The 16,958-nt window shown below is 40.7% G+C and overlaps 1 protein-coding gene across 1 annotated transcript in view; it reads left to right on the top strand.

Moving 5' to 3' along the window:
* The window catches only part of tbc1d9 (TBC1 domain family, member 9 (with GRAM domain)), a 76,026-nt gene that overhangs the window by 16,109 nt on the left and 42,959 nt on the right, over window positions 1-16,958 (top strand). The window contains exon 2 of the mRNA XM_043674139.1: window positions 4,991-5,101. Coding sequence (XP_043530074.1) covers window positions 4,991-5,101 — 111 coding nt within the window. The remainder of the gene's footprint in view (window positions 1-4,990; window positions 5,102-16,958) is intronic.

The raw sequence follows: 16,958 nt of genomic DNA, 5'->3' as shown, positions 1-16,958 counted from the left end.
AGAACAGCCAGGGAATTCCTAGAGGCATGGCATTCATCCACAAACTCCATCAACAAACACATCGACCTGGACCCAATATACCAACCACTACAGCGGACAGCTGAAACTGACAACCGGAAGTGGCAGGGACAGACCACTATAAACACCGGAGGAAACATCAAAGGGCGGCACATGGCCCAGTGGTTAGCACTGCTGCCTCACAGCGCCAGAGACCCGGGTTCAATTCCCGCTTCAGGCGACTGACTGTGTGGAGTTTGCACGTTCTCCCCGTGTCTGCGTGGGTTTCCTCTGGGTGCTCCGGTTTCCTCCCACAGTCCAAAGATGTGCACGTCAGGTGAATTGGCCATACTAAATTGCCCGTAGTGTTAGGTAAGGGGTAAATGTAGGGGTATGGGTGGGTTGCGCTTCGGCGGGTCGGTGTGGACTTGTTGGGCTGAAGGGCCTGTTTCCACTCTGTAATCTAATCTAATCTAATCTAAGCGCTTCGCAGGAGGCTCCCAAGCACTGATGATGTCGCCTAGCCAGGGACGAAACGTTTGTAACAAAAACTTCCAGCTCGGCGAACAGAATCACAACAACGAGCACCCGAGCTACAAATCTTCGCACAAACTTTGAATTCAGTTTTGTGACAAGAGTGCATTCATTGCAGTCAAGTTCAACAGTTATCCCCGTAAAGGCACCTGAAAGGATGTATTCTAGGATACTAAAAGAAATAACTCCAGAAATAGTGGTGGTAATTGCCCAAGAATCCTTAGATTCTGGAAAAGTCTTGAAGGTTTGGTAAAATGGCAATGTTACACCTTCTTAAAGGAAAAAGACAAAAAACAAAAGGTACTTTTCAGCCAATTACCTTCATGTCTGTTACAGGAAAATGCTATTGTCTATTATGAAGTATGTAATAGCAGAGCATTTAGGAATATGTAATGTGATCAAGCAGCATCAGTATAGCTTTATGAATGGGAAATCGTACCTGACAAATTTATTAAAACTTCTTGAAGTAGCAAGCAGAATAGATAAAGGGGAACCAATGGATGTAATAGATGTGGATTTCCAAGAAGTGTATGTTAAGGTACCACATGTTAGGCTATGTAAAAAGATAATAGTCCATGGTGTTGGGGTTGGTCTATTAGCATGGATAGAGAATTGGTTAACTAAAGGAGCTAGAGAGTTAGGAAAATGAGTATTTTCAAGTTGGCAGTCTGTAACTAAGGAGTGCAAGAGGAATTAGTGCTGGGGCCACAGTTATTAACAATATATGTTAATGTCTTGAATGAGGAAAGTGAATTTACTGTCACCAAGTTTGTGGATGACCTAAACTTAGATGGGAAGGCAAGTAGTGAGGATGATAGAAGGAGTCTGCAGAGAGATCTAGATAAGTTAAACAAGTGGGCAAAAACTTGGCCAGTGAAATATATTCTGGAAAGATGTAAGGTTATTCACTTTGAAAGGGAAAATATAAGAGTTGAATATTATTTAAAAGAGCTGCAGAAAGCTGAAGCCAAAGAGAATTAAGAGTCCTCGTGCCTAAAACACAAAACCAGTATCCAAGATCAGCAGGTAATGGGGAACACAAATGAAATGTTGGACTTTATTTCAAAGGAAATGGAATATAAAAACAGGGAAATCTTGCTAAAATTGTGCAATGTGCGCATTAGATTACATTTGGAATATTGTGAACAGTTTTCGTCCACTTATTGGATGTAGTCTAGAGAAGGTTCATTAAATTTATCCTGGAAATGGAGCGTTTATTTTTTTGAAGAGTCTTTGAGTTGGTTTGGCTTGTACTTATTGAACATAGAAGAATAAGAAGAGACTTTATTGAATTGTGAAATACAGGCACATTCTCTATCTGGTCTATGGTGAGTGCACCTTAGAATCATAGAATCCCTGAAGTGCAGAAAGTGGACATTCAGCCTATTGAGTTTTCAGTTCGGAAGAGCATCCCACCCAGACTTGGCCTCCAAACCTAACCCGAAACACTGTTTTTTACCATGGCTAATTCAGCTAGCCTGCACATCCTTTGACACTATGGGGCAATTTAGGATTGCCAATCTACCTAACCTGCATATCTTTGGACTGTGGGAGGAAACTGGAGAACCTGAATGAAACCCACACAGACACCGGGAGAACATGCAAACTTCGAACAGACAGTCGCACAAGGCTGAAATTGAACCTGGGTACTAATGAGTTCTGAGCTTTCCCCTCCCCACCCCAAAGAAAAACCGTATTCAAACTTCATAAAGGGTCTGAAGTGGTGTTCATAAACAGTTGTTGTTTTTAGAGTTTAAGAAGAAGAGATGTTTGTAGTGCAGTGGTAGTGTCCCTAATTCAGAGTCACGAGACCAGGGTTCAAGTCCTACTTGCTCCAGACATGAATCATTACGTCTCTGAACAGGTTGTTAGAAAACATGAGATTGAGTGTAATATATCCAAGTTTGTCGATGATACAAAGCCAGGTGAAAATGTAAGCTATGAAGAGGATGCACATCGGATGTTAAGGGATATAGACAGCAAAAGCGAGTGTTCCACGAACAAGGTGGATGAAATATCAGCTGTTTATAGTGTGGTGCTGTGGAGTCTGTCGACCATGTACATATTAGTTGTGAATGGGTGCAACCCCCTTCTTTAATTATTTGAAGGGTTTTTTTAGCTTTTCATTGTAGTTTAGCTCCACTGTCCTAATCTCTAGACATCTCATGTAAGGTCCAAGGTGGCCATTGGAGGGGATCATAGTTGTCAAATATCTGTCCCTCTTCCATGGCTATACTCATGCCCAGCAGTCTTTTGAGAGAGAGCATGTTGTCTCCACTAACACTCTTGATGCTGTTAGAGCAATGTGAGCACCGTAGCGAATAGAATGCCTTATTTTCACCTCCAACTCCATTTTGATTTAGCTCTCTCCTCCTCTCCCTCAATGCAATTGTCATTGTTGTGCATTTTATGTAAATTGATCAATTGGAAACAATTGATGTAGTGGTATGGATAATAGATGAAAGTACCATGTGTGTTTTGGGGAAAAAGCTGTTCAGTTGTGCATGCATTGTGCACTTCTGGATTTTAAGAAAACATTTTAAAAAAAGGGGGCTGTTGTGCAACAGTAGTGTCCCTACCTCTGAGCTAGGAGACCCAAGTTCAGCTCCCACCTGCTCCAGAGTTGTATCTTAACGTCTCTGAACATGTTGATTAAAAGGTATTTAGAACATGAAAAAAGGGCCCAATTGGTGCAGTGGTAACGTCCCTACCTCTGGACCAGGAAATCCAGGTTCAAGTCACACCTGCTCCAGAAGTGTGCAGCAACATGTTTGAACGGGCTGATTATAAATATATTTAGAGGGCTGTTATGATGTATGTTACTGAAACTACCTCTGAGCCAGGAGGCCTGGGTTCAAGTCTCGCCTCCAGAGGTGTGTAATAACAACTTTAAATGAGTTGATTAGAAAATATCTAGAATAGAGAAATGCTATTCTCTTCTGTGAAGATATTCTTTTTCGATACAAGTGCCATATGAATTTAAGACCATACGTTACAAACCTCAGTACTCAGATTTAGAATGTATTCAGCAATGAGGCAACAATGATAAATCATTGTTCTGAGCTTTGGAAAGCAGGCATTTGTTGTAATCTGGTTTAATTGGGTGATGGCAAGTAACATTCATTCCACACGTGCCAGATAATGACCACCTCCAACAAGAGAATTGAGCCATTTTTCCTTGATATTCAATGGCAGTGGCATTATTGAATTCCACCACTATCAACATCCTTGAGGGTTACTGTTGACCAGAAACTGAACTGGACTAGCCATATAAATGTACTGGCTACAGGAGCAAGTCAGAGGCTAGGACTTCTGCGGCAAGTAACTCATATCCTGACTCCCCAAGGTCTATTCACCAACTACAAGGGGTGTGATGGTTACTCCCTGTTTGTCTGGATGAGTGCAGCTCCAACAGCACTCAAAGCCTGACATCATCCAAGAAATGGAGAGAGTTTGATTGATTGGTGCCATATCCACATGCTATCCACTCCACCACCAATGCTCTGTAGCAACTATGTGAACTACAGAAATTAACTAGCCTCCTCAGACAACACATTCCAAACTCTGACACCTTTCATCAAGGAGGACAACGGCAACCGATGCATGAGAACATCTCCACTTGCAAGTCATCATTCCGACTTGGAAGTGTATCGCTGAGTCAAAATCCTGGAATTCCCTCCCGAGTAGCATTATGGTTCTGCCTACAGCATATGGACTGCTGTGGTTCATGAAAGCATCTTGGCAGCGACTTCTCCAGAGCAACAATACATCGGCAATAAATGCTGGCCCAGCCAGTGATGCTCACATTCCACGAATAACTTTTAAATCTAAGGGAAATGGATCAAAAGACATCATAATGTAAAGATGAAAACAGTCCAAGCAAGGAGCATATAATCTCGAAGAAATTAATTGTATTGTAATTTTAAGCACTTTCTAATTTTCACATTTTCCTAATTTCGCAACTTTCATTATCACTCATGAATTTCTCATTACATTGCATTACTTTGCAGTTGTTGGATCACATGACCAACTCAAATGTTGCCATATTTTTCAATGTTTCAGATTATTAGACTTACGAAAAGTTTGTTTTCATGTGTAAAGAGTGAGAACGAGTTGTTAAATAATCTTTTAAATTATAGCTACATTTTGACAGAAGAACATTTATTTGCACAATAATGACATACTAGACATTCTGTATTTAAATTATTTCACGTTATACTTTAACTTCATGTAAGAATGCGGTACTTATCAGTATTTTTAAGAGAAACCTTTTCAAATAGTCCATAATAATTTTCATTAGTAGACTAATTTCTTTTCATAGCTAGAAAACAAGACTGATTTAGGATGAAAGATTTGAACATGAACTTTTTGCAATATTTAGATACCAAGTAACTGTGTGTCCATTTATTTAGTTGTAATTACTGGAATAACTTGTCTTGTTTTGGGGCCTTCACTGCAGGTTTGCTTGTTGGGACACTTGACGTTGTATTGGATTCCAGTGCTCGTGTTGCACCATATAGAATCCTTTACCAGACTCCTGACTCCCTAGTCTACTGGACAATTGCTTGTGGTAAGTGCTAAAAGGATAGCTCATTGTTATTGTGCAGTTTGGATATTAAAACCTTACAATCGCTTTGTTCTCCCTCTCTCCTTTCACCCTCCCCCTCGTTCCTGGATCTGAACCCAGAGATGGAACAATATTTGGTAAAATTTGCTTTTGCTCAAATCTTGATAGTGCGTGTGCTAAGGTTAATATTTTGCATCATTTATGAAGTGGTATTACATCACGTTGTAGTGCTCTACTTGCCCAATAAAATGCTTTCACCTTTGAGGACCCTATTTTGAATTCAATGATGCATCTAAAAAGGTTTGAGTAGTATAGTTAAAATTTTAAAAAACTTTGCTGCAACAATGGTTTCTTTTTGTTTCCTGTGTATCTTTTGATGGTGTGCATTGCCACCTTTGGCATGAGCTGTTTCTATTTTTTTTAAAAAGAAATAATTTATGCAATTTAGCATATTTTAGGTGAAAATGGCTATTTTGTAACTTATGTCAATTTATTTTCAAATTGAACATACTGTGTTATTTGTCTTTGATGTGTGGTCTGCCTTTGGCAAATTAGCTTCATCTTTAGGCATTTCCAAATACCTTGCTTCATTTTAGACTTTATACTCCACCTATAAAGATTTCAATTATCTTTCTAACTTACTTAACAGATGCACATGAGGTACTCCTGGTTTGTTTAATTGTAAAATTACTCTAAAAATTACTCCAGTGTAATACTGCATTTATGTTCAAGTGCTAAATATATAACCGAGGTGATATTAGTATTTCTGGGATGGATTACCACTTCAAGACCTGCTTGTTTGCTTTGCTACCTGGGGTACAGTATTGGACAAGAACATGAGAACTAGGAGTAGAAGTTTGAAGTCACCTCTTCAAATATTGCCATCTTTGATTTGATGTCCTTTTTTATTATGGCTCTGTGAAGTATCTTGGCAATTTGTTTGCAATTTAAATGCAAATTACTGTACTGACAAAAACTATGAAGGACTGCATAAACTGAAGATTCCAGAGATTTGGGAGCAGATTAACATAGTGACCATATTCAGAAAAGGGTTACAATGGATAACTGAGGTCCAAGGAAAAATAACAGGAATCTGTGTGAAGTAAAGGAATGTGTCCGACTGTGTGTGGCGTGGGAAGCCCAGCCATTGCTGGAGATTCTGTTTCCAAAATCAATCGGGTAAGAGTGAAGCAAATTCAGTCCCACAAATTTGGAGGATAGGAGTTGAAAGAAATTATTATGGTTGACCATATTAGAGTTTGCAGAAAGATTGGTGCAAAAGAATAAGCAACTCATTCTTTACTGTTGAAGGGAGTGGGTGGAGTAAAACAAAATGTTTACGAATTAGCCTGACATTAGTAAAAGGGAAAGTGTTAGGAATAGAATGTGGTAAACGTGATATTTTTTGCATTATAAGATAGAATCAACGTGGATTTACAAAAGGGAATCATGTTGGAGTTATTTTTGAGTGTGCAATTGGCCGGTTGGATGAGGGGAAGCCAGTGAATGTGGCACATGTAAATTTGAAAAAGATATTTGAGAAAATACCACATGAGGCCATTACAGTATATTTATGCAGTTGGAATTGAAGGGTTGAGGACTGGTTACTTAACAGAAAATAGGTAGCGATAAATAGGCTATTTTCAAGTTGTCAGGCAGTGAGTATTGGGTTACCACAAGGATCAGTGCTTTGCCTCAGGCAATTGGCAATCTATATATCAGTGATTTAGCTAAAGGATTCAGCCATGATCTATCAAAGTTAGATGACCTTATAATGGTTAGCAGGTGTGGAGCGATGGTGGAAAGCAAGTTGTGAAGGGGGCCCAAGGAATCTTCAAAGAGATATAAACAAATTTAGTGGATGACAAGATGCCTCAATGGGATTCAATGTGGAACTTATTCGCTCTCTATTAGGAAGAATAGAGAAACAGAATACCCTTTAAAAGGTTGATAATTAGTAAATGTTCATATCCAAAAGCATTAGAATGTCCTTGAACACAAATCAAAGTTAGTATGCAGATATCGCAAGTCGTAGGAATATGTATAGAATATTAGCTTCTGTTGTAAGAGGACTGGAGTGCAAGAGCAAGGAAAACCTTTGCAATTATTTACAGCTTTGGCGAAATCATACATGGAGTATTGTGATAAGATTTAGTCATCTTACTTACGAAAAGATAATATAACTTAGTGAATTTTTTTTCGCATTTTCTTTAGATTATTTCCTGGGATGAAAAGATCTTGCTATGAAGAAAGATTTGAGTAGAATTGGTCTCTATTCTCTGGAGTTCAGTTGTAACAACTGAATTGTGTAAAATTCTTTGGAAGATTTGACAGTGCGAGTGCTGTGAAGCTCTTTACTGTGGCTGTAAAATCTAAAACTAGAGGATTAGGATCGAGTTACTTTAAGGTTGAAACTTTATTGCTGGAACAGCACAGCAGGTCAGGCAGCATCCAGGGAACAGGAGATTCGACGTTTCGGGCACAGGCCCTTCCTCTGTGCCCGAAACGTCGAATCTCCTGTTCCCTGGATGCTGCCTGACCTGCTGTGCTGTTCCAGCAATAAAGTTTCAACTTTGATCTCCAGCATCTGCAGACCTCACTTTCTCCTCGAGTTACTTTAAACCAATCTAAGTTGGTTGAGTTTTTGCAATTCTATACTCCAGACAGCTATTATAATCAAGATGATAACTGGTGGTTTTTTGAGTGATAGGAATGTGGCTTGGTAAGTGTGAATATTCAGTCAGCTCAGTTCTGATCTTATTGAAGGACATGATCTTGAAGAATTGTATGGCTGACCTCTACTATTTATTGCATTTCAACCATGCTGGACTTAAACTTTATGAAATGTTGAGCCCAGTCAATGTTCAATGAGCACTACAATACCTGTGAGGTTATAATGCTATTGAACACTGTGGTCCTAATATCAACATTGCACACTTTCTGACCAGATTTGGTGTTAAATGGTTACCAAGTATGTATCTGCTTGGACTCCCAACAATATACATTAGCCTTCTAATTGTGGAAAAGCAGTATCCAGAAGCCCATGCTGCACTTACCCAAAGATAAGTCGTCCTGGCTGTAGTTAGAATCTATTGACATATCTATAGTTACTATTAATAATCTGGGTGGAGCTTTCAATTTCAATAGGTTTGTAAAATGGGCAGTAGTGAATTTAGTCTGCCTTCAGCATCTTTTCAGGTACAACATTCTAGTTTGTAAGCACTTGCTGTGTTTTATTTTTTAAAAAAAAATATTTCTGGATCGTTTGCCAGTCACATTAGGTTTGTGTCCTCTGTTTCTTGATGTTTCCACAAGCTAAAATAGCTTCTCTACTAACACTGTATAGGTCCCTTATGAATGTGAATGCCTCTGTCAAATCTTCTCATTAGGGTGAACAGCCCCATCTACTCCCAGAATCCCCTACAACTCACTAGCTATGGCACCCCGATATTCACGGATCCTGTAACATGACCATAAACAATGCGTAAGGGTGCCTGTGTTGATTTTACATTTAGGACATCCTAATGCTCCTTTCTTGAACTTTGCCAACAGTTCTGGAGCCATATGGGCCCTGTGAAGAATCTTCGACTTGTTCTTTATTACATAACAAGATTTTCCTCCCATTCTCCCATATGTCCTCCCATGCTTCAAACGAAATTTCTTCTCCTAGTTCCTGACTCCAGACTCCAGAGTCTTTCCATATCCTCCAGGTCGTCCCCTCTCTTTATCAGACTTATAGGGCTGAGCCAAGAGCGTGGTCTTTCTCTGCATGTAGTCCCTAATCTGGAAATAATTGAAGAGGTCCTTACTAAGTAGTCCATACTGGTGACTTAATTGGTCAGAGGACAACAGGACCTCTTCCTCAAATAAATCTCCCAAACAGGAGACTCCCTTGACCTCCACTGACCCCGGCCTAAATCCTGGGGCTCCAACTAAAGGGGTAAACGGTGACGTCTTAGGTGAATTTATGTAAGAGAGGCCAATATCTCCCTCATTTTAAAGAAAGGAAAAGACCCTGAGGACTGTGCCTTGTATTGACCTATCTCATTGCTCAATGTAGATTTTAAAATCCTGTCAAAGATGCTGGCCCTGAGATTGGAAAAGGTGCTGTCCACTATTATAAAAGACAACTAGAAAGGCTTATTAAGGGCTGTAGCTCTCCTAATAACATTAGGAGACTGTTGAGTATAGTACAGCAATGCCAGCAGAGGTTAATTCCAGGTTTGGTGGTCTCCTTGGATTTCCCTCACCCTGCCGCATTATTCTCCACACTTTGACCATGCTTAGGGTAATAGGGCTTTTACAATGCTCAGCCATGGATTTCATCCTACCCATAAACAGTAAATTATTGAGGGGACACCTCACCTGAGAAGCCTTGATGTCAAGCCATATTGACCCCAGATCCTTGCACACCTTGTCACCTACATATGACAATAGGGCACCTATTTGATATCGCTTCAAATCTGGGAGATTCCCCCCCCCCCCCCCCCCCCCCCCGGCCCCACCATACTCTGCATGAGCTGCAACTTAGTGAATTTAATGAGAGGGCGTCTATGACACCGGATGAAGGACGTAAGCCAGCCATTCAACCTCGGCAACACCTATCTGGCGGCAACAGCAGGAGCATTCTCATAGGATATAGTATCCGAGAAAGAAAGTTCATTTTAATCAAGGCTATTCAACCTTACCATGATATTGGTAACCCCTCCCACCACTGCATATCTTGTCTTATCTTATCAAATAATTACACAAAGTTAGCTCTCTACAGATGATAGAAAACAAGGGTAACAAAAACACCCAGGTAAAGAAAACCCATGTTCCATCCTCCAGGTCAGGCCCTCCACCAAGCCCCCACAGGCATACATTCCGACTTTGTAAAGTTTATTCTATATCCGGAGAAGACGCCGAATAATTTAATTTTGTGTATTAACCGGGGTACGGACTTTTCTGGATTAGCCAAAAATAGGAGAACGTCATCAGTGTAGACAGTAATTTTGTGCTGTCCTATTTCTACGTTTGGCACCACTATTTCAGGGTCCTTCTGAATGGCTTCTGTCAACGGTACAATTACAATTAAATAACAGTGGCGAGCGAGGTCATCATTGTCAGCTGCCTCTCGCAATGCTAAAGTTATCTGACAACCCTGCTTGTACGAACCGCCGCCTTAGGGTCACTATATAGCATTGCCACCCACCTAGCGAAAGCCCCACCCCCCCAAGACCAAAAGGATACGACCACTCTATCCGATCAAACACCTTTTCAGTGTCCAAGGAGACCACCAAACCCTGAACTCTGCTGGCACACCTGCACTATATTCAACACTCTCCTGATGTTATTTGAAGAGCTACAGACTCTAATGAAATCCTTCTGGTCGTCTTTTATAATGTTGGCAGAACCTTTTCCAATCTCAGGGCCAGCATCTTTGACAGGATTTTAAAATCTACATTCAGCAATGAGAGGTCTATGAGGCACAGTCCTCAGGATCTTTTCCTCCTCTTTAAAATGAGGGCGATATTAGCCTCCCTGAAACAGGGTAGAAGGCAGTCTTGGTTATGAGTGATTATACATTCCCAGGATTGGCTCAGCTAACATATTTATGAACTCCTTGTAGAACTCACTCAGGAGCCTGTCTGAGCCAGGTGCTTTACCAATTTGGAGCTGTCTTACCATTGCTTGCACCTCCTGTGTTGTTAGGGGAACATGAATAAGGGAGGCTCGCTCTGCAGTTATGCTGAGGAGGTCCAGGTTCTTGAAAAAGGATTCCATGCTTGCCAACCCATCCTTGCACCCCTAGTACCAGTATAACTCCACATAAAATTTCCAAGATATGACATTAATCTTTTGCGACTTGTGAGTGATAGTACCAGTTCTCTCCCTAATGGACACAATAGACTGTGGGGCATTTTTCTTCCGAGCCAGATAAGCCAAATATCTGCCTGGCTTATCCCCATAATCAAATTACCTTTGCTTTGCAAAGGAGACCTTCCTCTTTGCTGCCTGCATAAGCACTGAATTCCGAGCAGCCTGGAGAGCCATGACCCTCTGCAGCTTGACCACAGATGGTCTGTCATAATATATCTATTCGGTTGCTTTTAGCCGGGCCTCTAGCATCTGTTGCTGCTCACCTCGCTGCCTTTTCCTGGTTGCTCAATATGAGATAATCAAACCCCTTAAGTAAGCCTCGACAGTGTCCCAAAGCACTGATGGATTACTAGCTGTACCCGAATTGACGTCCCAGAAAGCTCCGAACTCCCTTTTGAGGTATGCTATAAATTTACTATCCTTCAAAAGAAACTGATCCATGCGCTAATGTCACGTGTCTATTCCATCATCTTTTTAATTTTGAGATCTAAGTACACTGCCGCATGGTCCGAGATAGCTATGTTCCCAATTCTGCAGGACAATACTGAATCCAAACAGATCAGTGAAGCAAAGAACATATCAATTCTCATGTGGCATTTTGTGCAGGTTGGACTAGAAGGTAAAATCCCTACCATTAGGGTGGAGATATCGCCACACATCCACAAACTCCAACTCCCTGCACAAGTCCACTACCTGTTTAGATTACAGGGAGATACCCAAGAGACCCATTGGTTTGCTGTATACCTCAGGGTCCATGAGGCAATTAAAGTCTCCTCTTATGATGATATGGTGTGCCCCAAAAGCCATTAATTTAGAGATTGCATCAATTAAGAATTTAAGGCAGTGCGCTGGGGGACAATAGCATTCAGGATGCCATACTCTTCCCCGTGTGTTAAGGCCTGGAGAATGATGAACCGCCCATATTCATTCTTGATTTGTTGTACTATCTGGAATGGGAGGTTCTTTTGTTATTAGTATGGGCACTCTTCTACTTTTGGAGTCGAAAAAGGAGAAGTATACCCTACCAAATCCTCCCTACTGCAACTTCACATGTACCCTGCCTGTTAAGTGTGTTTCCTGCAGCAGAGCGATGTCAACCCTTTCCTTTCTAGGTTTGAGAGCACCTTCTTTCTTTTAAACGGAGATTGGGTCCCTTTTATATTCCAGATGCACCATCTAAACGAACCACAAGCCATGACTGCCCACAGCAGCCTGCGGACCCTGTAAAGAAGAAGCTTACTCTGTGCTGAGTGGAAAAAACACAGAATTTATAAGATCTAAAAACTATCCCACAATCCAAAGATGTGCAGGTTAGGTGAACTGGCCATGCTAAATTGCCCATAGTGTTAGGTGTAGGGGATCCATCTGGGTGGATTGCTGTTCGGAGGGTCGGTGTGGACTTGTTGGGCGGAAGGGCCTGTTTCCACACTGTAAGTAATCTAATCTAATCTAATCAAATATTACCAGAACTAAAACAAACTAACCACTACACTTAACTGAACCAAACAAACATATAAACAACAAACCGCTGGAGATTTCCTAAAGGGTGTATTCGTCCAAAACGTTACAACCATCCTGGTTCCTTCTAGCTAAGGGTGCACCCCAGACCCAAGCAATACCAAGACAAAGAAAACCTATTATTTACACAAATGGGAGATAACAGTGGGTGCCCACCCTGTCCCCTCCATACATCGACCCCATTCATCTTCCATTTTTAAAAAAATCACCCCTCACCATTGTCCGTAATTGTCTTTTTTTTAATCCCCCGACCCGAATCACTTACTTCAAAGAATCCAAAATGTTCCTCGCTTTTTCTTCTGAGTTAAAATTATAAACAGACCCTCAGTGATTAAAGCGCAGTACTGCCAGGTACCTCAAAGAGTATTGGTTATTTAAGTCTCTCAATTTCTTCTTGATCTCATCAAAGGATTTCCTCTTCTTGATTATGGCACCAGAGAAGTCCTGAAAAAACATAATTTTCAACCCTTTGTACACCAAGGCCTGTGAATCACTTTCCAGTCTTCTGGAGGCTTCCATTGACAGCTGCTTCTCTTTATAGCCCTGGAGTCTCAAGGTCATCAACTTGATCCAACAGGGTCCGAACCCAATCTTCCAGTGTTTGGATCCATCCCTCTGAATTTTTCGCTGCAGTCTCTGACACTGCAGTCCTTTGTTCAACTGCCTCGACGTGTCGATCCAACGTTTGGATCTCCTGCTCATGCTTTTTTAGCATGGCAGAGATCGGTTCCAGTGCCGAGATGATTCTCTGAGTTTAACAAACTCTGAGACTAGTTTCTGTTGATCCAACAGGTACAAATGTGTCGCCATGGGAGTCTGGGCTGCTGCAGTATGTGTCTCCTGTATTGTAGGGGAGTGCCCTGCTGGCTGCGATCCTCTGGCTACCTTTCCTTTATTAGACTTATTCCCAGATTGTCAGGATGCGAATTGAAAAGGTTCTAGGTACTTTGTTATTTTAATGAACTTTTCTTATGAATGACTCGCGAGGGTGGTGGTGAAAACCCACCTTACTTGGGTTTTGATGTGGAGCCCTAGCACAGCAGACCTATCCGATCACCACCATCTTGGATCCTCCAGATGGTAACATTGATAGTAACATTATTATATGGTACTTCAGTGTGTACATAGACACTGATTTTGTTGCCTTATCCTTTCTGTTATCTTATTCAACAACTCAATCAAGTTAGTTCAACAAAATTTGTCTTTAACAAAATTATGCTAGCATGCCTTAGTTAGTCCAAACTTGTCTTCAGTGACTGCTATTTTGTCCTGGATTAACATTTCCAAAAATCTCTATGCCATTGATATTTAATTGGCTTGACTATCGTTGCTGGTTCATTTGGTAGGAATTTCAATGTTTCCACCTTCTGGTACTTCCCTTTTACCTAAGAAAGATTTATAGATTATGGCAAGTACTTCCATAATTCCACCCATAACTCCCTTTGGTATATTCAGTTGTGTGCCATCTATATATGGTGGCATACCTAACTTAAATTCAACTACCTTTGCAGTACTACTTTGTCAGCTTTTATTCCATCCAGTATTTTGTTTCATGTGAGTTCAGCTCACTTTTTTCACATTGGGTATTTGATAGTTCCTTTCTAAGTTCAAAGTGTTGTCCTGTACTTTTTAAGGTCCATAATTAGTCCCAGTGCATCTCCTTTACTCCTTCATTGTCTGTATGCATATTGGAGACTTCTGAATGCTCTTTTATGTTAGTGAAGACAGAACAATTTAGCAACTATCCTGTTTCAGCATTGTTTTCACTTTTATTGCCAATCTGGCATCTATTATACACATTCACTGCTTCATCTTGCTCTACATCCCCTTTGACATCTAGGGTGCTTTTGAATTGGTTGTCTTGTCTTCTCCTGTGGAATGTACTCTAACAATAACTGGACTCTCAATTTTTATGGCTTGTCTTGTTGAAGTATATTTTGCCTGTGAGTCTTTGATTACAATTTACCTTGACCAGATCAATTTTTAACCAGCAAAAAAAAGGTCCTCCTCTAAGTATTGTTTCTACATTTGACTTGTACTTTATATTGTGATCACTGTTCCCTAAGCGTTCGCCTGCTGACACCTGTAAACTTGACACACTTCATTCTGCAAAATCCAATCCATTGATTGCTTCCTGCTTCACTTGACCAGAACAGTAGAAAATTCTCCTGAACACACTTCAGCAATTCTTCTATAAATAAGATAAAGAACTGCAAATGTGAAACAAAAACAAAGTGCTGGAGGATAGGCCTGGCAGCATCTGTAGAGAGGAAAGCAGTTAACATTTTGAGTCAAGTGACCTTTCATCAGAACTGAATTCTGAAATTCTCTTTGTCCTTTACACTGTTAGTATCCCAGTCAATATGATAATTTAAGTCCCCATTTTCTTTACTCCTATAGTTCTTGAACCTCTTTGTCACTTGGCTGCAGGTTTGCTTCTGTATATCCTTCCTAGCAATTTGTGACCTACAGAATGGATCTAGTTGTGTAATGGCATCCCTGTTGATTTTTAATTCTAAATCAATAGATTCTGGTCAGAAGTCACACAACACCAGGTTATAGTCTAACAGAGCACCTGATGAAAGAGCAGTGCTCTGAAAGCTTGTGATTTCAAATAAACCTGTTAGATTATTACCTGGTGTTCCGTGACTTCTAATCTTGTCCACCCCAGCTCAACACCGGCACTTCCACATCAGTAGAATCTAGGAGATATCTTCCTAGCCTCTGACTGCCATAGGCATTAGTAAGAAAGTTAGAAAAATGATGCGAGATGGCCAGTGAGGAGCTTTTTGATGCTGAGAGCAAAAAGTCCCATTCTCTCACTGAGTGAACAGTGAGACTCAATACTCACTAGTGATCAGCAAGAGACTTACTTACATGTATTGACATTCTTGCTATTATATCATCTTGCCTTCTTTATATACTGTTCTCCATTCTCTTGCCCATCTGGTAGAAACTGATAGGTGTCAATTCCAAGCATGAAAGAGCAGTAACCTGGCAATGCCAACTTGCTGCTTGCACCTCGCACCATCCTGGACAACATCTCACAGCATACTCCATGGACGTTGACTATTCACACCACCATCCCAAGGTTCTGTGTATAAAGCAGGGTGCCAATTTCACTCTTTACATGTCTGGGGCAATGGACAGGAACCATGCAAAACAGCAGTGGATCACCAGTGTTGGATTGCTGAGCTTTAAAGATATTTATTACTGGTTCCGATTCTATTGCTACTAGCACTTCTGACTGGGGTGATTAGGAAAATACGACAAGCAGGGCACATTTTGGAGTGTGGTGAGTTTGAGAAGACTGTGAGCAAACTTGCTAGGCTTCAACGAGAAAAGTACTGCATGAAACTCACCAAGAATGACACTTCACTGCTTTCTGGTAAGATCCAGCTCTCGGTCTTTGATTCCATCACTATATCCTCTTAAGTCAGTATTTTCACATGATCTCACTCGCACCTTTTTTTTCCTTTCCTTTATTTCCTAAGCACCTATATCCTAAAATATTTATTACTCAATCCCTGCACTTTATGGTGTCAAGGATTTTATTATCAATCCCATCTCATGGCGCTATTTACCATGTTTTATATGTTTGCAAACCTATCTTAGGGCGACACGGTAGCTTAGTGGTTAGCACTACTGCCTCACAGCACCAGAGACCCGGGTTTGATTCCAACCTCGGTGACTGTGTGGAGTTTGCACATTCTCCCCATGTCTCTGTGGGTTTCCTCTGGGTACACCGGTTCCTCCCACAATCCAAAGATGTGCAGGTGAATTTAACTTGGTGAATTGGCCAAGTTAAATTGTCCACAATGTTCAGAGATGTGTAAGTTAGGTGCATTAGACAGGGAACATGTACAGTAATGGGGTGGGGGGGTGGAATATTCTTCAGAGGGTCGGTGTGGATTTGTTGGAGCTGATGGCCTGTTTCCACACAGTAAGGATTCTATGAATTTTCTTATGTTCAGATAACTGCTGTTTATAACTTCAGATTCCTGAATCTTTCAATTATTTGTGCAACTTGTTTTTCCATTGCTACTTCCTTGCATAAAAGTCCTGCCAAATGTTTTGAAATTCTCCCCACACTGAACTGAACCTCCTTGATGTTGATCCCAGGTCTCTTGAGGTGCAGTCCTCAAGAATGCCAACATAGAACTAAGAAATATTAGCATATTAAAAAGGTAAAGTGCATTGGATTATTTTATAATGTTGTATCGACTGAAATAACTAACAGAAGATGAATGTTCTTGATTATCTATAACATAATACATGTGACTGTATATAAACAGAATGTTCTTTGTTTTTGACTGTATGTAGGTCCTGGCTACCAATCTTGCACTGTTACAGAGGCCTCCAAGCTTTTTAGAATAAAGAATAATTAAAACTGACTTTTCTCTCCGACAACATTGGCTCAGACTGTTCCTATGAACTGCCTTTTTCTTGTAGCTCATTCTTTTTTTGTAGCTGATGTTTA

The sequence above is a fragment of the Chiloscyllium plagiosum genome, chromosome 32 (genome assembly GCF_004010195.1).
Source record: "Chiloscyllium plagiosum isolate BGI_BamShark_2017 chromosome 32, ASM401019v2, whole genome shotgun sequence".
Taxonomy (NCBI): Eukaryota; Metazoa; Chordata; class Chondrichthyes; order Orectolobiformes; family Hemiscylliidae; genus Chiloscyllium; species Chiloscyllium plagiosum.
The sequence above is the reverse complement of the archived record's forward strand: the minus strand, read 5'-3'. Positions and strand labels throughout refer to the sequence as shown.